Consider the following 21,810-nt stretch of genomic DNA (forward strand, 5'->3'; position numbering starts at 1 on the left):
GCCCTTTGGGAGGCCAAGGTGGGTGGATCATGAGGTCAAGAGATTGAGAGCATCCTGGCCAACATGGTGAAATCCCGTCTCTACTAAAAATACAAAAAAAAAAAAAAAAAAAAAAAATTACTGGGCATGGTGGCAGGCGCCTGTAATCCCAGCTACTCAGGAGGCTGAGGCAGGAGAATCACTTGAACCTGGGAGGCGGAGGTTGCAGTGAACCGAGATCGCACCACTGCACTCCAGCCTGGGCGACACAGCAAGACTCTGTCTCAAAAAAAAAAAAAAAAAAAGAAAGAAAAAGAAAAAGAAAGAAAGAAATAGGAGCTTTGAAATCTTTACTAGCCACGGAGTCTAACATGATCCTTAAGCGAACTGCTCATTACAAAGCGTGGCAGGCTGCCTTCTCTCCAGAGGGTTGCTGGTGCCCTATCCACGGAGGCGGCAGTGGGATTCAGCCGTCACCTGTGCTTGCGGTGGTAACTCCATCTCAGACTCAACAGGGGACGTGTCTGCACAGAGCACACGGAGCAGGGGTCGGGCGGGGAGGACGGCAAGGTCAAGCCAGCTCAGGGGACATGGTGGGCGGGGGGCTCCAGATCCCACGGTGGGCAGAAAAGGCGGGGGTCGGACTGGCGCCGTCCTGGACCATGTCCACGTCTGAGGTCTGCAGGCTCCATCTCCCTTTCCACTGTGCCTAACCTTACATCTATAACCTACATCCAGCAAGACACGATTTTCCACGATGAGTTGATTCGTAATTCCATTTATGTGCAAGTTTTTAGAATTTTCCTGTGGGTTTTTTTACTTACTTATGATTTTAATTTTGTTTGCTTTAAAAAAAACACATGCATAGGAAAGAATGCTTCCTTTCATTTCAATTAAAAACAACAAATTGCTTTTTTTTAAGCAAAAATTCATTGAGGGGGGGCTCGCATTGTACAAAGAAAATCAGACCCACCGGGATGGCTGTGATCAAAGAGACAGTAACAAGGGTAGGGAGGTGGAGACGCGAATCCAAACACACAACTTGTGTGAAGGTCAAGTGGCCACAGCTGCCACAGAAAACAGGCTGGCGGTTCCTCCGACGTTCAACACACAGTCGCCACGGGACCCAGTGGTTCCACCCCCAGGTGTGCAGCAAGAGACATCACAGCCCACGTCCGCACGCAGACTCGGACACGCGTGCTCACAGCCCACGTCCGCATGCAGACTCGGACACGCGTGCTCACAGCCCACGTTCGCACGCAGACTCGGACACGCGTGCTCACAGCCTCAGCCATGACGGCCAGACAGTGGAAACAAGGCAGGTGGGCCTCGGCTGCTGAGGGAGCAACAGCAGAACGGTGCTCAGCCCTGGAGAGGAAGGACGCCTGGACCCTGGCCCCACACCACAGGCATCCACAATGTGGTGCCGACCAACAGGCCACGCACACAGAGGCCATGGGCCAGACGCTTCCACTGACACGAAATGCCCAAGAGAGGCACAGCCGGCGACAGAACAGGGACCCGTGTCTGCCACCCCAGGAGAGGCTGCAGGCCGGAAACTGGAGGATTACAGGGCGCGAGTGTCGTTTTAGGGAGATGAAAATGTTCTAAAATTGGCTGTGGCAATGGTTGCACAACTCTGCAAATATACTAAAAACCACTGAATTGTACATTTCAAAATGGGTGAATTGTATGGTGCTTGAATTATACCTCAATAAAGCTATTTTTAAAGAAACAAAATTTTAAATACGTAAAAAAATCAGAAAGTGAAATCTGGAATTAACATTCCAGGAAACATCCTCCTGGAGTTTTTTCTCCAAAGATATAAAATAGAATAAAATATATAAATGTTATAGGTTTAAAATATACAAAATATAAATATATTTGTATTACATTTATAACATAAATACAATATTTATAATACAAATATAAGTATATTCATACTATAATGACTCATTATATTATAATACAAATATATTAACAATAATAGTAAATATTTATGTTATAAATATAGAAGATACGAATGGAAATATGGATAAATTTTTTAAATAAAAGTGAGGTTATGTTCCCTGTGACAGAGTCAGCTTTTTCCTTTCACATCAGGCCATGGGCCACTTTCCAAAGAGCTGATAAAACGCTGGGGTCAGACGGCACGTGTGTGCGTGGACAGCAGTGCCAGGTCCCCCTGCCATGTGCACGCTGTGTGGTGGGAGCAGCAGGGGTGAGCACCCTGGGAACGCAGATCTGTGCAGTGGCTGATTGTCCCCGTGGGATAAATTCCTCCAAGGATGTGCACTGTCCTGAGGCCTTTGAAACACAAAGCCACAGAACCCTCCAGGGAGTCTGGACCAGTGTCCACCCCCAGCATACGCCGTCTTATAAATATTTTTACAGTTTGCTAAACCGGTGGCAAAAACCTGCTTAAATTTTAAACGTCTGGCTCATTGGTGAGGTGGAATGTCCATCTTTTTATGAGCAGTTTTAAATCTCATTTTTTCTTGAAATGCTCTGGGCCTGTTTTCTATTAGAATGACCATCTTTTCATGCTCAGGATTTAACCCTCTGGGAACTTCTGAATGTGTGTTGCAACTTAAAAGACATATTATTTCACAACATTTAAGGAGGATCTTTTTTGAACTAAGAAAACCCCACAAATTTGTTAAATTTGTCACCAGTGGGTGACTATGGACCTGTGATCGGCCAGCTCTGAAATGAGCTCCAGCAGATGGACACAGCGTCCCAGGACCTGCAGGAGCAGAGGCTGCGAGGCCAGCCACGTCCACCTCGATCACGTCACCTCGTGGGCAGAATGGCCTACGCCCCATGTCCTCCCAGCCCCACCCAGAACCCACGGTGAGCACCCGGCAGGAAGTGGCCACAGCACCATCACTGGAGGCCACGCGGAGTCTGAGGACAGCAGCTTTCCCCCCCATGCTGTTGTGGGGACTCCAGGCTCAGCCTGAGGACAGGGTCAGTTCCCTCCACACAGCACCAACACTCCCAGATGCAAAGCCCAGGCCCACGGACAGCCCCCCGCTGTCCGTGGGTCTCACGGTGGGGGCACTCATTTTCTTTCATCAGCAGGAAGGTCTGTGCTTTCTCCTTCCTGGGCAGCAGAGTTTGAAGCGTATTCCAAAAGAAAAATGAAACTGGCTGAACGCTAGGGCATTCCTCCCATCCCCCATCCTGTTCGGTGGCCTGTGCCGGACAATCTCTTCTTTCTGATGGACTCAAAGGGGCCACACAGCCACCAGGCGCCCCCCTTCCCATCAGCAGCTTAACCTCGGGGTATCTCTCGGACAGGCCGGCTTTGTCTCCAGCCGAGGTCAGCAGCAGTCAGATGCGGGATGAATGCCTGGCCCAGGCGGCCCCCACTCACCGCCCGAGGGCTCTGGAACTCTCTTTCCAAATAAAGAAAAAGTGCTGCCTGAGAGGACCGGGCTCGCCTGAAATCCTGCCATGTGGCCTAAGGAAATTAACGCACGCAGCAGCCTCTCCCTCTGAGGCAGAGACCCTGGCAAAGTCTCCTTTCCCTCAGTCATTTCTGGAAGAAGTGCAAATGAAGTTTCACAGAATCAAGCAAACTTTCACGGGGAAAAAAGAAAAAACCTCTTGCAGAAAACAGAGTTGACCTTTAAGCAGTGGCTCTGATGAGGGGAAACCATCTGACTTGAATTCCTCCTCCTCCTGGAACCTGGAGCAGGGGCTCAGCTGGGACCAGCAGAGAAACCCCCACCTTCTCCTCCCTGAGTCACTTCCCAGCATCTGCGCGAGGCTGGCGCTGCCCCATCCCGCCTGCGGCTGCTCCCATCACGTGATCATAAGAAAATAAACCTGGTTTCCCAGCTCTGTGCTCTGCCGCCGGCTCGGGGGCCCATTTCCCCAAACCCTGGGGGGAGCCGGGAGCTGCCAGGGCTGCCCCAGCCTCGGGGTAGAGGGTAAAGCCTGCGTGAAGAGGAACCAAACCCCAAACTGGGTCTGCGAAGCAGCCCTGGGGCTCCCAAGCCAGCCTCTGGGCTGAGCTCTGCGGTCCTGAGTCACTGCCTGACTCATCCTCAGAGGCGCCCCACAGAGAAGGGGCAACTCGGCCAGGGAAAATGCTCCATCTCCGCAAAGGACAGGAGGAAAAACACACCCATCAGAAGCACATGGCCGGTGCAGGGCCACACAGCCCTGGCTCCCACAGACCGCAGGCTGGAGGATGGGGGTCCGCGGTCAGCTCATAGCCCACCCGCCACCCAACACTGCAGGGTCACACAGCCCTGGCTCCCAGAGGTCAGAGGCTGGAGGGCAGGGGTCCGTGGTCAGCTCACAGCCCACTCACCACCCAGCACAGCAGGTCTCAGCGGAAGCCCCACACACACTGGGTTGCAGCCTCCTGTGGTTCAAGATGGGTGGGGTTATTTTGAAATGTTGGCAACTAGAGCTGTGAGTCTTCAAACGGAACCCAAAGACTCAGTGAGGAAAGCAGGCGGGCTGGGCTGAGACTCACAGCTGCAGCGGCCGTGGTGAGCCACCTCACCTCCCCGAGCCTCAGTCTCCCCATTTGTTCAGGGGCACCGAGGAGCTGCCCCTCGGCTCATGGGCTCTGTGGTCGCCAGGCACGCCACACACCACACGCCACACACCACTGCACACAGCACCCCGGGACACTGTGGCCTTGGTTCCCGCCTCTCCTGCACACGAGGCTCTTTCCTCTCTCCCACCCCATACCCCCCAAAAAAGAACCACCATCCTTACAAACAAATGAAAATCGGCTGGGTCTTTAGGGCCCGGCCACGATGTGTGACTGCAGCAGTGACAATCAGGAGGAGGCACAACCAGACACCGGGTCCCCTGCAGCAGCTGAGACACCTCAAACCCCAAACCTCCAGTGAGGCCCTGGTGGGAAAAGGGGCTCTCCAGGGAGGAGCCAGGGGCAGGAGAGAGGGCCAGCGGCCGAGGAGCGGGAGGCGGCCGGGCGAGAGGAGGCCCAGGCAGGAGGGAGAAGGGGGGACCTGGCCTTTTCTCCTCATGGGATCCTCGGTGCGGCCCCCTCGTGAGAGGCCCAGCCTCTCCCTGCAGTGGCCCAGCCACAGCTCAGGGCCAGGAGGCTCCTGCAGGCACAGGCGGCCGAAGAGTCCCTTCCAGGCCTGGGCCTGGGGCAGCCTGCCATGTGCAGTAGACACTCAGTACTCACAGAATACGAGCAACCTCATGCTCTCCGCCGGCTGAGTTCCTGTGCGGGTGAGAGAACCCCCTGCATCATTCTGACACAGGTGCACTCCTGTGAGCCAGCATGACATGGAAGGACACACACATGCAGGTAGAGATGGAGATGCTGGGCCGCGCTTGGGGGTCATACAGACAGGACCAGGGGCTCTGACCTGCTGGGAGATTTGGGGCCAGCATTCCAGGACTGAGAGAACAGATCCCTGGCCTGGGGTGCTCTGGGGCTGAGGATGGGCCCCCACCTGGGCTGAGGATGGGCCCAACCTGGGCTGAGGATGGGCCCCCCTACCTGGGCTGAGAACGGGCCCTCCTACCTGGGCTGAGGACGGGCCCCCCCACCTGGGCTGAGGACAGGCCCCCCGATCTGGGCTGAGGACTGGCCCCCTGACCTGGGCTGAGGACAGGCCCCTCAACCTGGGCTGAGGATGGGCCCCCCACCTGGGGCACTCTGGGGCTGAGGACGGGCCCCCCACCTGGGGCACTCTGGAGCTGAGGATGTACCCCCACCTGCAGTACTCTGGGGCTGAGGACGGGCCCCCCACCTGGGGCACTTCTGGGGCTGAGGATGGGCCCCCACCTGCGGACACCCCGGGGCTGAGGATGGGCCCCCACCTGGGGTACTCTGGGGCTGAGGATGGGTCCCCTACTCCAGCAGTTCTGGGATGTTCTGGGCTTCAAGAAGCCTCCAGTCATGTTAAGCAGGTTTTTGTTTAAGCTCTAACTTGAGAAAGAGTGAAAATAAATGTTCATGGGAAATGTGACTTTTCATGAGTCGCCTAATGTCAAAGTCGGTGTTTCCTAAGTCAACAACTTGGTTTTTATTAAAAGCATCTGAGAGAATGAACCGTCTGTCTCCCAAACCACCAACTTCCTCCTGCCCCTTTCAGTTTCTAACCCCAAATAACTTCTCCCCTCCTGAAAAACTTTGGAGCTGTGGAGACATTTCTTGGTTTAGTCATTTCTACTACACAAAAGTACTATTTTGGGGGTGATTTACATCTTGCAGTATGAACAGAAAGAAACCTCCCTGTCTTTAACAAACACCCGCTGCGTGCACACAGGACGGGACGGGCTTCCACCCAGAAGAGCTCAGAGCCTGCCCCTCAGGGCTGCCAAGTGAGGGTCCCTGGTGATGTCTGATGTCCTCTTCTGCCTGGGAAGACCCAGCTCTCCTCGCTCAGCAATAGAAGATCTATCTGTTCCTTGACTTGTAACTTCTAATTGTACATAAAACACACAAACAAAAGAACAAGAACTCCCCCATAATTCCACTTCTCAGAAATCACATCACATTGACGTTTTTGTCTGCGTATCCACATCATTTTGGGGGTGCTCATGATTTTTTAAACAAAAGAACTTTTCCTACAGACACAGCTTTGTAACCTAACGCATAACCAGCTTTCAGAGCAGGAGTTCAGGCCGTGGCACCTCTGGGTGGAGGAGGCACAGAAACCGGCCACGCCTGCAGTTTCTTCCTGTTGTGGCCACGGCCCCTTCTCCCCGAGATGGGCATGCAAATGAACCCTGCAAAGGACGCAGGGGCAACTCCACAGAAAGGGGGGGCCAGGGCTCCGCGTGGGGCAGAGGGCTTTGCCCAGCCTCAACCCCAGCGGCAGGGGGTAGGGTCAGACCCAGAACCCCAAGGCAGCGCCTCCCTGAGCCAGGACTGTGCGTGGATGAGGGTTTGGGGAGAGGTCGGCCATGTGGGCGCAGAGGAAGCAGGCAGGGACAGACACCATTCCATGTCCTTACGTGGACGGAAGGAAATGAGGACACAACACTTACTGAATATTCTTGCAAATGACTGGACTAACCCAGCAAGGAGAGATTTAGGTTCTGTTGTGTGTGACGCCAGCTGTTCCTTTCTGCTGGACAAGACGGTGATTTCCACTGCAGCGCAGCCTTGGGGAGCAGGGTCATCTCCTTGTTTTAGGGTCGTGGGTGCCGGCCCAGGGGAGGTCCAGGGAGGGAAGCTGGTTCCCAAGCCCCAGCCCTGCCAATCCAATTTCAGGGAGCCTTTTAGTTTAAGTAAATAAGGAAACAAATAGTGGCTGCCCTTTAAATGATTAAAAATGATTGCTCTAAAAGGTATGGATTGTGAACACAGTTCACTCTCAACCTCAGAAAAATATTTTTCTAGTAGGACAGAAACTGCCAAAATCACTTCCTTGGAGAAGGGCCAAGGCCAGAGAGAAAGGGCTTGTTCTCTGAAACGTGTCCACTTCGATGCATTCTGAAGTTAAACCTGTGACAGATACTGCCCTTCAACCTCCACCTTGAAAAACACAGAAAAAAGGGAAGACAGAGGACGCTCTCCCCAGACGTCGGCTCAGCACTCGATAAAGAGGCCCCACAGACTCCAGGGCCTCGGACGCGCGGCCCAGGGACCCGGGCCACACGCAGGGAGGAGGCTTGGGGGACACAGGCCCGAGGTGGAGCTGGGTCGGTAACCTCCTTAGTGGGAAAGAGGGAAGAAGAGAAGCTGAGTTCCGCCTTTCCTTCCTCACACACTCCATTTGCAGCTTCCTGCTGAGTCAGACGGCGATATTGGGCAACAGCAAATCAAACGTGACCCAAGTGCTTCTCCCCAGGGAATGTGAGAAGGGGCTCCTGCCCGGCTGCAGCCAGAGAGCACCCTGGGGCCCTTCTGAGCTCAGAGATGCAGACGTGGGCTTTTTTCTTTCCACAGCGACTTTGCCAAATGAACGATCAGACCTTAAAGGTGACACTGACCTTGGAGGAAGCACACAGGGGGCTGGGAGACTCAGGGGCCGGGAGACTTGGGGGGCTGGGAGACTCGGGGGCTGGGAGACTCAGGGGACCAGGAGACTCAGGGGGCCGGGAGACACTGGGGCCGGGAGACTCGGGGGTCGGGAGACTGGGGGGTGGGAGACTGGGGGAATGGGAGACTCGGGGACCGGGAGACTCGGGGAGCCGGGAGACTTGGGGGGACCGGGAAACTGGGGGGCCGGGAGACTCGGGGGCCGGGAGACTGGGGGGTGGGAGACTGGGGGGGTGGGAGACTTGGGGACTGGGAGACTCGGGGAGCCGGGAGACTTGGGGGGACCGGGAAACTGGGGGGCCGGGAGACTCAGGGGCCGGGAGACTCGGGGGTTGGGAGACTCGGGGGGCCGGGAGACTTGGGGGCTGGGAGACTGGGGGGTGGGAGACTCGGGGGATGGGAGACTCGGGGACCAGGAGACTTGGGGGACCGGCCCCAAAGTGGGTGCCACCATGGAGCAAGGAGGGGGTGGTGGCCAGGACTAAACTCCCCAGCATGCGGGGCAGCCCTACCTGACACCTGCCTCTCAGGTGGATGTTGACCAATGACTAATACAGGACTCTGTTAATGCATGTGCACCGATGGAGGGCTTCCGACCACAGATGTAGTGTGGATTCCAGCTGCAAGTTTATGAGAGAGCCAGCTTTTGGGTTCAAGTACCTTTCCTGCCAACTTTTTGTATGGGGTGGGTTGATTTGCGTTTTGCCCTCACACTACAGGGGCGGCCAGCCCGCACAGCCCTCCAAATGGACAGGGCTGCTGGCGTCCACACTAAACGGCGCCACAGTCTTACACGTGGGCAGGGCTGCCGGCGTCCACGCTAAACGGCGCCACAGTCTTACACGTGGGCAGGGCTGCCGGCGTCCACGCTAAACGGCGCCACAGTCTTACACGTGGGCAGGGCTGCCGGCGTCCACGCTAAACGGCGCCACAGTCTTACACGTGGGCAGGGCTGCCGGCGTCCACGCTAAACGGCGCCACAGTCTTACACGTGGGCAGGGCTGCCGGCGTCCCTGCTAAACGGCGCCACAGTCTTACACGTGGGCAGGGCTGCCGGCGTCCACGCTAAACGGCGCCACAGTCTTACACGTGGGCAGGGCTGCCGGCGTCCCTGCTAAACGGCGCCACAGTCTTACACGTGGGCAGGGCTGCCGGCGTCCACACTAAACGGCGCCACAGTCTTACACGTGGGCAGGGCTGCCGGCGTCCACGCTAAACGGCGCCACAGTCTTACACGTGGGCAGGGCTGCCGGCGTCCACGCTAAACGGCGCCACAGTCTTACACGTGGGCAGGGCTGCCGGCGTCCACGCTAAACGGTGCCACAGTCTTACATGTGGGCAGGGCTGCCGGCGTCCACGCTAAACGGCGCCACAGTTTTACACGTGGGCAGGGCTGCCGGTGTCCACGCTAAATGGTGCCACAGTTTTACTCTCTTGGAACTGTCCCACATGGGTTTCTCTTTCTTTGCTATCAGTCTTTTGTTGTGTGTGTTTTGGGTTTTTTTGAGACAAGGTCTTGCTCTGTCGCCCAGGCTGAAGTGCAGTGACGTAATCATGGCTCACTGCGGCCTCAACCTCCTGGCCTCAAGCAATCCTCACACCTCAGCCTCCCAAAGTGCTGGGATTACAGGTGTGAGCCACCACACCCGGCCAGGACCATGATTTCTATTTCTAAATTCTTCTGAAATATCTGAAAGACAACAGGCCCCCATTTCTCAACCTCACCTGAAAGAGAGGTTCCCAAACAGATTCTCCTCCCACTGGCTCTGATTCAGCGGGTCTGAGAGGATCCCGGCCTGAGAAAGACTGCCAGTAATTCTCCAGGCCCACAATCCATAGGCCTCTAACAACAGACCATTTAAACACAGAATGGACTTTTATCCAGGGAAGCTCCAAAGGCACTTCTGAAGGGCTCCGTCTCTTCCCATTTTCTTCAGAAGAATGGCTGTGCCCAGTCATCGCCATGGCAACCCCAAGACACTCTCGTAAAGCCAGACTGGGCGCCTGACAATGCCCCTCAGCCTGCAGTTCTTTTTGACGAGTTATTTCAAAGAACCCGGAGTGTGCATTAACATAACACAAATGACTCTCACTCCTCGGCCTGGAGGGCAGCTGCGCCAAAGCCTTTTGGAAGCACTGTCAGTGACGGAGTGATATGAGCCCCAGTCTCTCCGGGGCAGGAGACCCCTCACAGTTTTCTAGTAAGTAAACTCACCCAGTCATCAGCATGGGTTGTTCATTCCCACTTGGAAGTAGCCAGATGCAAGGATATAATTCTTTAGCTAAACATGTTCTCAAAATCAAAATAGCTGTTTTGATCAAAGCACACGACCCATGCTTCTGAACTGAACGGTGCAGTCACAGCTGCAAGGATGTCTTCTCTGATCCCCAAGCCGCTCCTTATAACCTGGTGGAGTCACAGCCACACGGACATCTTCTCTGATCCCCAAGCCGCTCCCTTATAACCCAGCTGCCCCATGCTTCCCCCGGAGGCCGCAGCACTGAGGCCCTGCCTGGCACACTCTCCCTGGCTTCTCTCTTCCCACCCCCGACATAAATCGCCATGGCTTCCTGTCCCTGTGCATCCCACCCCGTGCCATGTCCTCGTGTTCAACTGCAGTGGTCCTCCGAGTACGGCCTGGCCACTTAGCTGGAGCTTTTCAGAAACACAAGTTCTGGTTGTGCTCTGGACATCCTGGGGTCGGCACCCACATCTTCACACGCTCAAGTTGAGGGGGAAACTTGTTGATTTTAAGAGTTTGTTTTTCTTGGCTGACTCCTCTCTTCCTCAAATCATATCAATAAACACTTTCTAGGCCTCTTACCTCAGTTAACACCCATCTTCTGTATAGCTATTTTAGAAAATTTTACAGGAAGAGAAAAGCTTTCTCAGTATTTCCCCCTCTCGAAATCCTTAATTTGTACTCTTTTGTGGAGTGCAAGCTTCCCGGTTCATCTCTAAGTAAAAAGCACTCCTGCGAGTCCACGCAGGGGGACCGCCGCCTACATGCACTTCCTGGACAGCGGGAGCATTTAGCCAACACCAGTTCACATCCACGCACCACCAAGGACAGAAGCTCAGCTGCCTGCACACCAGAGCCCCAGGGAGCATCTCCTCCTCAAACTAAGCAGGAGGAAAATGGGAAGGTGATGTACATGCTCAGGACATAATCTACATACAGAAAAATTCTCTACACGCGGGAAAATAGGACGGTGATGTACACGCTCGGGACATTGTCTACACACAGAAAAATTCTCTACACGCGGGAAAATGGGACAGTGATGTACACGCTCAGGACATTCTCTACACATGGGAAAATGGGACGGTGATATACACACTTGGGACATTGTCTACACATAGAAAAATTCCCTACACGCGGGAAAATGGGACAGTGATGTACACGCTCAGGACATTCTCTACACATGGGAAAATGGGACGGTGATGTACATGCTTGGGACAATACACACAGAAAAACTCCCTACACGCGGGAAAACGGGACGGTGACGTACACGCTCAGGACACTGTCTACGCACAGAAAAATTCCCTACACGCAGGAAAATGGGACGGTGATGTACACGCTCGGGACATTCTCTACACATGGGAAAATGGGACGGTGATGTACATGCTTGGGACATTGTCTATGCACAGAAAAATTCCCTACACGCGGGAAAATGGGACAGTGATGTACACGCTCGGGACATTCTCTACACATGGGAAAATGGGACGGTGATGTACACGCTCAGGACACTGTCTACGCACAGAAAAATTCCCTACACATGGGAAAACGGGACGGTGACGTACACGCTCGGGACGTTCTCCACACATGGGCAAATGGGAAGGTGACGTACACCCTTGGGACATTCTCTACACCAAAGAAAACACATCAGTGCCAAGTAAAGCAACAGAAGACATTACCAGAGTGACTTTTCCACAATTTTGGTCCTGAAAACCTCCTCCTGGTCCAGGTTCACCGTGCAGTAGCAATCCCTCATCTTGCTTGGCCCCGGGTAAGAGGGAAGGTTTTTGGCTTCACCTAAAAAGTAAAAGCGACATACATCAGCAGCAGCGTAGAAATGTTTGTTCCCTGCTACATCGCAGACACGTTTCCAGCCTTTGCTTGTGTGCATTCACTAGCTCTCTATAAAGCCTTGGTTTTTTTGCCACCACAAGTCAAAATGTGGATGCGCACCCCACGTGTACTGCCGAAAGGCGAGGGACATGCACGCCACCCTCTAATGCAAGTCCCGCAAGCAGGGACCTGCCAGCCTGGGACTCAGGATTGCTGTGTCTTGTTTACCTGCATTAGTCCCTTTATTTTAATTTTTAACATACAATTTTCCATCTCTGACCTGCTCGCGTGCACAGTTCTGTGGCATTAACCACGTTCACCGAGTTGTGCAACCATCACCACCGTCCTCTCCGGAACACTCTCGTCTTCCCAAACGGAGACTCGGTCCCCATTCAACATTCACTCCCATCCCCCTCCTGCTGTCTCCCAGCGGCCCTCACCCCACTTTCTGTCTCTGTGGATCTGACTGCTCTGGGGCCTCACGTCGGCGGGATCCACAGGACGTGTCCTTTCAGCCCGGCTCACTCTACTCAGCAAATGTCCTCCAGGGTGGGCCCTGCTGTGGCCGCTGACTGGATTCCCTTCTTTTTTAAGGTTGAATAACTTTCTGTGATGCAAAGGGACCTCGTCTTGCTTATTCATTTATCCACTGAGTCCCTTTTTATTTTGAGTTTTATTTTATATTAGGTCAAAGTTGGAGCCAGAATTAAAGGAAAGAGCTCTTTCTTGTGGACGTGAGTTAACTGTAAACTCCAGCTGTTCGAATTGCCAGTAAAGAGAAGCGTCCCAGAGAGACCTAAGCTAGGTCCACGTCTCCCTCCTTCAAGCCCACAGAGACGCCACCTGAACGTGCTTGAAGGAAGTGGAGCCAGTTCCTGGCTGGCCCTGCAGACAACGCCCGTGATCCCGGACTCCTTGTTTGCCAGGGGTCAGTCTGGAGGTCATAACTGAACCCCAGCTGCGACTTCTCTGCTGGAAGCTCGGAGCATGCCCCAGCGGCAAGCCTAACGGCCCAGTTTACTGGAGAATAGGGAGTGAGCAGGAAGGGATGAGTGACAGCTGTCAATCCAGACAGCGGATGCCCAGTTTAAGTCCATTCTGTAAAAAAAACGCCTCAAACACACTCGCGCCTCCCCAGGGCCTTTTCTGCCTCCGTCATTTGGCTCTAAAGACGCCTGGCAGTGGTGTCTCCACGACGCAGGACGAGAGGACAGATGCAGGCGCAGGCACCACGCTGAGACCACACCAAGGCTCCTGCTGGCGCCACTCAGGGCCACATCACCTTATTCTTGTTGAAACAAACAAAATCAAAAACGGGAGCAGAGTAGAAGTTTCTCAGAACCCCACTTCCGCCACTCCGCGCTGAACGTTTCGCGTCAACTCGGCAACCGCACACGTCATGGCTCACATGGGGCAGTCGGCTCATTTCAAAGATGCCAGTTTGCAAACTGGCATGCCAGCAACTCCAAAGGGCAGAGATAAACTCAGTTTGAAGCTTTTTAAAGACTTTTCATCCACAATATTAACCTGAGGCACTGTGAGAAGGAGCAGAAGCCCCAGGGTCTGGACAACGCCTCCCGTGTCCGCGCCGCGCATCTCTGCGTGTGGAGGCGCCGGCAGGACGAAGCCTCCCGTGTCCGCGCCGCGCATCTCTGCGTGTGGAGGCGCCGGCAGGACGAAGCCTCCCGTGTCCGCGCCGCGCATCTCTGCGTGTGGAGGCGCCGGCAGGACGAAGCCTCCCGTGTCCGCGCCGCGCATCTCTGCGTGTGGAGGCGCCGGCAGGACGAAGCCTCCCGTGTCCGCGCCGCGCATCTCTGCGTGTGGAGGCGCCGGCAGGACGAAGCCTCCCGTGTCCGCGCCGCGCATCTCTGCGTGTGGAGGCGCCGGCAGGACGAAGCCTCCCGTGTCCGCGCCGCGTATCTCTGCGTGTGGAGGCGCCGGCAGGACGAAGCCTCCCGTGTCCGCGCCGCGCATCTCTGCGTGTGGAGGCGCCGGCAGGACGAAGCCTCCCGTGTCCGCGCCGCGCATCTCTGCGTGTGGAGGCGCCGGCAGGACGAAGCCTCCCGTGTCCGCGCCGCGTATCTCTGCGTGTGGAGGCGCCGGCAGGACGAAGCCTCCCGTGTCCGCGCCGCGCATCTCTGCGTGTGGAGGCGCCGGCAGGACGAAGCCTCCCGTGTCCGCGCCGCGCATCTCTGCGTGTGGAGGCGCCGGCAGGACGAAGCCTCCCGTGTCCGCGCCGCGCATCTCTGCGTGTGGAGGCGCCGGCAGGACGAACCTCCCGTGTCCGCGCCGCGCATCTCTGCGTGTGGAGGCGCCGGCAGGACGAAGCCTCCCGTGTCCGCGCCGCGCATCTCTGCGTGTGGAGGCGCCGGCAGGACGAACCTCCCGTGTCCGCGCCGCGTATCTCTGCGTGTGGAGGCGCCGGCAGGACGAAGCCTCCCGTGTCCGCGCCGCGCATCTCTGCGTGTGGAGGCGCCGGCAGGACGAAGCCTCCCGTGTCCGCGCCGCGCATCTCTGCGTGTGGAGGCGCCGGCAGGACGAAGCCTCCCGTGTCCGCGCCGCGCATCTCTGCGTGTGGAGGCGCCGGCAGGCGTTCCCAGCAGCACCCGCTGCTGCCCACACGGAGCAGCTCTCAGGGTCTCACTGCTTGCGGCCATTTCCCACCAGTGCCCCCAACACACAGTCTACCTCTCTGGGCCTCAAAGTCCTGAACTGCAAAAGCAAGAGACACGGCAGCTCTCGAAGGCTCCTCCGGCTCTGAGACGCCTCTAATTCAAAAGGTTCTGGAAATTTTTATTTTGGGAATCATTAAGGAAGCATCAATGATAATCGGTTGGTGGGAAAAAATGAGTATTTCCTGATAGGCACTGGACCCTCAGAACACCTCAACACGGCGACTCTCCCGGGACGCGCCTTCTTCACCCGCTGCGTGGGAGAACACAGCTAGGCTGCTACGAGGCACCTGGCTCCAGGCCAGGCCTCAGGTCGGTCATCCCATGTCAAAAGACAGGCTTTCTGAAGGCTCCCACCGATGTGAAGATCCCACACGCAGCACACGCCGGCAGCACACGCAGGCAGCACCGCACACACATGCAGGCAGCACACGCAGGCAGCACACACAGGCAGCACCGCACACACACGCAGGCAGCACCGCACACACACGCAGGCAGCACCGCACATACACAGCACATGCAGGCAGCACCGCACACACACGCAGGCAGCACCGCACATACACAGCACATGCAGGCAGCACCGCACACACACGCAGCACACGCAGCACACACACGCAGCACACGCAGGCAGCACCGCGCACACGCAGCGCACACACGCAGCACACGCACGCAGGCAGCACTGCACACGCAGCACACGCACACACATGCAGGCAGCACACGCAGGCAGCACACACAGGCAGCACCGCACACACACGCAGGCAGCACCGCACATACACAGCACACGCAGGCAGCACCGCGCACACACAGTCAGCACCGCACACGCAGCACATGTAGGTAGCACCGCGCACACACGCAGCACACGCAGGCAGCACACGCACACACACGCGGCACACGCAGGCAGGGTGTGTGATGAGTTCACAGGCACGAAGGGGAGAACATGGCCGGCGAGCTTCTCCAGAGAGGGAAGGGAGCCTGGGGGACGGCAGTTGAGGTTCCCGGAGCAGACGCAGCCTTCCTGGTGGCCACGGCTGCCCCTGAATTTGAGGGCAGCCGCAGCACACCCAGCAAGTCAGACAGGGGCCCCTCCAGCCTCCCGGCCCTGTTTTGGAACTGACGGCTTCTGCAGCAGATAGAAGTCCTTACCCTCAAACACAGCTTGACTTTGCTGACTTTCCTTCTGACACCTTTACAGTGTGACCTGACGCTGACCATATTTCCCTTGGGATTTTACTGGGTTTTTTGTTTTTGTCTTTGGGAGTTTTTTGTTTTTGTTTTGTTTTCTGGGATTTCTTTGTTTTTTGCAACAAATGAGTGTAGATATTTAGCTGTAAGTTCCTGTGTTTCTTAAAAGGAGAGAGAAAAAAGCTTTTGAAAGTCCTGTGGGAGATGGTGTTTGTGGATAATACGGAACTGAGATTTGTTCCCACAGGGCCTCAAATCACAGCAGTAACAGCTGGGTCTTCCGAAGGTGGACACTGCAGGACGGAAACACACAAGCTTTCTGTGGACTCCCTGTAAGACAGACGCCGTACGACATGAAAAGGCCGGATCCCCCTGCGCTGGCGCCAACACACCGGATTCATCCCTCCCTGCCTGATGATGCCCAGTCCCACCGCACTGGCACCAACGCACCAGGTTCCTCCGTCCCTGCCTGACGATGCCCAGTCCTACCGCACTGGCACCAACGCACCCAACTCATCCCTCTGTCCCTGCCTGACGATGCCCAGTCCTACCGCACTGGCACCAACGCACCCAATGCATCCCTCCGTCCCTGCCTGACGATGCCCAGTCCCCCCACACTGGCACCAACACACCGGATTCATCCCTTCCTCCCTCCCCACTCAATGATGCCCAGTCCCCCCACACTGGCACCAACGCACCGGATTCATCCCTCCCTCCCTGCCCGACGATGCCCAGTCCCACCGCACTGGCACCAACGCACCGGATTCATCCTTCCTCCCTGCCCGACAATGCCCAGTCCCCCCACACTGGCACCAACGCACCGGATTCATCCCTCCCTCCCTCCCTGCCCAACGATGCCCAGTCCCCCTGCACTGGCACCAAGGCACCGGGTTCCTCCCTCCCTGCCCGATGATGCCCAGTCCCCTGGCCCCAAAACACACCAGGTTCCTCCCTCCCCGCCCGATGGCCCCGTCTTTACCTCCTTCTCCCTGTTCACTGTCATCTGGGGCTGAGACTGTTTCTTTTTAATCTACTTTTGCTATGATGCATTTAATAAAAAAAAAAAAAGTTGGGGGACAAAATGCAAGCCCATTTCCCTGCCTCAGGCTTCTGATGCCATCACCTCCAAGGCACTGGTTTTGTTTCCAACTGTTAATAAAGCATTGAAACAGAAAAAAAAAAAAAAAAAAACTCCTGAGAAACGTCCTGGTTGCTATGACGACAGCAACACCAGGGAGCCTGCTGGACGCACCAACTTCCAATGAGCTGCTCAGACCAGGAGGGCTGGGGCTGCTACAGCACGGCCTGGCCACCGTGTGTGCCACATGCACCAGGACCGAGCCTCTCCCTGCAGCCCCACAGCTGAGCGGGACGGGGGTTGCCCCAGCTCCCAAGCAACTGTTTCTTCTCCACCGCACCCCAAACAGTTCATTCAGTTACCTTCACCAAAGGTGCCTGTTCTGTCTCTCTTAGAGGAAACACGTTTTCTCTTTTTTTTCTGGTGCACAGAGACATCCATATAAAAAGACAAAGCTGTCTGTGGTATACAGTAAGTACCTAATTATCTGTTGCATACATGGATGAATAAGTGAATTAAAAGAAAAGTAAACTGGTTTCATCCTAACAGCCAAATAAGTAACAGTTCTCATGACCACTTTTCCCACAGACCATGCCTCTAAAACATATGCGGTGTGTTCACCAGCCGGCAGACTGATGAAGACAGCCAACACAGCACCTCGCATCGGCTCTGAAAACTCAACTAACAGGAGTAAAAGGCAGCACTTAAACACATTTAATGTAAACAGCATAACACCGCAAAACCTGATTTCCAACTCCAGGGATCAGGCAGTGAGTAACAAAACAAAGGCCCTGATCCGAAGCGTCATGACTCCCACGCCCACGGCAGCCCTTCTGGGCCATGGAGGGAAGCTGCACCCTCAGGGTGAGCACAGGCCCAGCCCTGACCGAGGGTTAGGATGCCCAGGCTTCCCTGGAGGCCCACACAGGGTCTCCAAGTGCTGACAGCGAGCTGTCGGGGCTGCCCGCAGCACCCGGAGCCACACCCCTGTACCCAGGAGGAGCTGTGAGGGCATGGGGAGGTCTCCACAGACCCCACCCAGCGCTGCTCCTCCCTGCAGGCATCCTGGGGAGAGCCCTCAGGCGGGGCTGGCCTCATGTACTGCTCAACACAGCAGCGGGCGTCTCCCAGGCGCTCAGCAGCTCAGCTCAGCGCCCAGTGAAGAGGGCGGAGGAAGGAATGAAGGCAGCCACGGGTGAGGACGAGGGCCCAGGGCTCCACTGAGCAAAGCTCCTGGCACCAACCCGGAGAGAAGACGTCCTGGAGGACAGAAGACGTCCTGGAGAGGCCAGGGCTGTGCTGGGACTGGCCGCGTCCACCCAGGCTGGGCGCTCTTCTCTTTCCCGCGTCATCACGGCGTTTTACTCAACTACAGGTCAGCCTCACTGAAATAACGTGGAACAGGTGATGGCGACAGCCCCAGTGCACGGTCCAGCGAAAGCAACCCCGTGCCAGCAATAAAGCCCAGGGCCTGCTGGGGAAGGAGACCCTGCGGGAGAACTGGAGGAAGTGCAGCTCTCAAGGCTCCCAACTTCAGCCTTTTAGTCGTCCCAACGCAAAACATTCAAAGGGGCCTAACAATTTTGCTAGGCACACAGCGTCTTCTAACAACATAAAGTATTTACCGGAACAATAGTCTTGTGACTAAAATATCTGAATAAAGGATGAAGAGCCCCGTCTACTTTGGGCTATTTAGAAGCCTGGAACAGCGACCCCAGCCCCGGCCCCTGGGATCCTCACTCGAGCAGGTCCTCCTCCAGGCCCTGGCAGGGTCTCAGTGAGGCACAGAAGCCTCTGTGCCATGCGTGGGTAGAGACCCCTCTCCGGGCTCTGAGCTGCTGACTGCAAGGCCCGTGTGCCCCCTGGCTCCTGTTCGCCTCTGGACACGGGGGTTCCGTGACTGGCTTCTGAGTGGGCCTGAGTGCCCGTCCGCACTGGCCTCCCCACCCGGCACCCTCCGTGGGATGAGGCTGCACATCTCGGTGGGCTGACTGCGGTGCAGAGGCCATAAGAGGAAGAGGCGGGGGGGGGCCCCGAGGCAGGGGACACAGCGTCTTGAGGACACAGCATGACCCTGACCCCCACGACCCCTGGCAACACAAGTGCCTTCCCGAAGGGCCTGCGAAGCTGCCAGAAATAGGCACAACTTGGCGAGGCCGTGGGAGTGGGGTTTCCTCTGGGCCAAGTCGAGGGCAGACGGCACCTGCTCTATCCTCACGCTCAGGAGGGGCAGAGGCCGCTGGGCTTGGATGGAGCCAGGCCCAGGTCTTGTCCAGGGCTCTCCAGGGCACCATGCTCCTCCCTCAAGAGGACTCCTGTGGGTTATGAATGACAGAAGCCCAGGCTGCCATCCTCAAGCAAGGCACCCCCCAATCCTCCTGGCCGGGAGGGGCTGCTGGGAGCCCCTGGCACCAGCGGGCTTCTGTGGGCGGTGGAAGGAGGAGAGCGCTCTGCGGGCTGATTCCAAAACTCACTGGGTGACACCACCTGCCCAGGGAGGGCCCAGCACTGCCGTCCAGGGGGTCTGCCTCTCGTCCAGTCTCCTTGAGAGCACCTCCAGCTCCCTCCAGTCTCCACGGCTCTTCAGAGGGCACGGGAGGTTCTGCCGAGGGGCGGGTGACCAGGGCTAGATGTTAAACCCTCCCAAATAATGGGCATATTCAATGTAATTGAAACTTCCACCACAGGGAGAATGAGTCTATGGTGACGGGGTGGCAGGAGGGGTCCTAGAAGGCGCCCATTGTGCTTACTGGAGGCCTGACCCCGACAACGGCTGAAACAGGGGTCTCCCCCAGGGGCCGCTGAAACAGGGGTCTCCCCCAGGGGCCACCTCCCAGGGCACGCTTGGATTTCACTATGGGCTGTGCAACTGGCATCTGGTGGGCAGAGTGCAGGGTGCCTTCTGTTCAGTGTCCTGCTGCACACGGTGCCCCAGGGCACAGGGCCGTCCACCTAGAACACCAATAGTGCCGTGTGGCAGAGGGCCGTCCACCCAAAACACCAATAGTGCCCCACGGCAGAAGGCCGTCCACCTAGAACACCAAGAGTGTCCCACGGCAGAGGGCCGTCCACCTAGAACACCAAGAGTGTCCCACGGCAGAGGGCCGTCCACCCAGAACACCAAGAGTGTCCCACAGCAGAGGGCCGTCCACCCAAAACACCAAGAGTGTCCCACGGCAGAGGGCCATCCACCCAAAACACCAAGAGTGCCCCACGGCAGAGGGCCGTCCACCTAGAACACCAAGAGTGTCCCACGGCAGAGGGCCGTCCACCTAGAACACCAAGAGTGCCCCACGGCAGAGGGCCGTCCACCTAGAATACCAAGAGTGTCCCACGGCACAGGGCCGTCCACCCAGAACACCAAGAGTGCCCCACGGCAGAGGGCCGTCCACCCAGAACACCAAGAGTGTCCCACGGCAGAGGGCCGTCCACCCAGAACACCAATAGTGCCCCACGGCAGAGGGCCGTCCACCTAGAACACCAAGAGTGTCCCACGGCAGAGGGCCGTCCACCTAGAACACCAAGAGTGCCCCACGGCAGAGGGCCGTCCACCTAGAACACCAAGAGTGTCCCACGGCAGAGGGCCGTCCACCTAGAACACCAAGAGTGTCCCACGGCAGAGGGCCGTCCACCTAGAACACCAAGAGTGTCCCACGGCAGAGGGCCGTCCACCTAGAACACCAAGAGTGCCCCACGGCAGAGGGCCGTCCACCTAGAACACCAAGAGTGTCCCACGGCAGAGGGCCGTCCACCTAGAACACCAAGAGTGCCCCACGGCAGAGGGCCGTCCACCTAGAACACCAAGAGTGTCCCACGGCACAGGGCCGTCCACCTAGAACACCAAGAGTGTCCCACGGCAGAGGGCCGTCCACCTAGAACACCAAGAGTGCCCCACGGCAGAGGGCCGTCCACCTAGAACACCAAGAGTGTCCCACGGCAGAGGGCCGTCCACCCAAAACGCAACAGTACCCCAGTTACACGCTCCTGGTGCAAATGACCCTCCTCTCGTGCTTGGTGCAAAGGCTGTTAGCAATGGGCCACAGAGGAGATGCTGCCACATCACTCCAGAGACTCACGCATCCCGAGACCCAAGTGATCCCTAAACATCTAGGAGGAGACCTGGCCTTGGAGCCAGGTCAGCCAGAAGGTAGTCCAGGCCGGGCCTCCCCAGGGCTGCCCAGTCTCCCGATGCAGTATAACCCTCAAGGCGCGGGGGCCGCGTCACCCAGCACTCTGGAAATGCTGTCCGCAGACCACGGCCACCAGCACATGCACTCTCGCGGTTCCGACGGCCTGTGAATCCAGCTGGTCTACAATGAGCCGCTGGGGAAAATACTTCAAGTCCTGAGATGAATGGAGCAGGAGTGCCTCTGGAATATCCTGAGAAACACGACTCCAAACCCTGTCAGCTGGTTCTAACTGTGCTCACTCTTATAAACAGGTAATAAAATATGGGAAAGAAGGCGATTGCAGACAGGGGACCTCTCCTCCACAGAGACGTGTCCACCAGGAGACTGAGGCAAATCCTACGGGTTCAAAACCGAAGTTTCACTGGCGGCTGAAAACACCCAGGGAATAATGAGGAAAGAGAAGGCAAAGGTGGGCTGAAATGAAGCCGCCCTTCTGAGTTCGCAAAGGAGCAGAGACACACCGGTGCTGCACAGGAACCCCCAGGGCCCCCGTGTTCCTGGCGCAGCAGAGCCTGCCCCGCATCCAGGCTGCATCTCCTGGGGCTGTGACTCCTCTCCTGAGTCCACACACAGGACCTCACACCTGCACTCACCGGCTGCAGCTGCACATACAGGAGAGCTTCTCACAGGACAAATGCCTGGACCC

At 56.7% G+C, this 21,810-nt stretch overlaps 1 protein-coding gene across 5 annotated transcripts in view; it reads right to left on the reverse strand.

Moving 5' to 3' along the window:
- The window catches only part of RASA3 (RAS p21 protein activator 3), a 162,455-nt gene that overhangs the window by 87,947 nt on the left and 52,698 nt on the right, over nucleotides 1-21,810 (reverse strand). For 2 of the 5 annotated variants that reach the window (XM_024348421.3, XM_063792388.1), the window contains one exon: nucleotides 11,889-12,006. The exons of 1 other annotated variant lie outside the window; for it this stretch is intronic. In XM_024348421.3, the coding sequence (XP_024204189.1) occupies nucleotides 11,889-12,006 (118 nt within the window). Of the gene's footprint in view, nucleotides 1-11,888; nucleotides 12,007-12,482; nucleotides 14,291-16,875; nucleotides 17,032-21,810 lie in introns of those variants that run through there. 2 more of the 5 variants (XM_024348422.3, XM_024348420.3) reach the window with 2 other exon arrangements.

Source organism: Pan troglodytes, chromosome 14 (assembly GCF_028858775.2).
Source record: "Pan troglodytes isolate AG18354 chromosome 14, NHGRI_mPanTro3-v2.0_pri, whole genome shotgun sequence".
NCBI classification, from domain to species: domain Eukaryota; kingdom Metazoa; phylum Chordata; class Mammalia; order Primates; family Hominidae; genus Pan; species Pan troglodytes.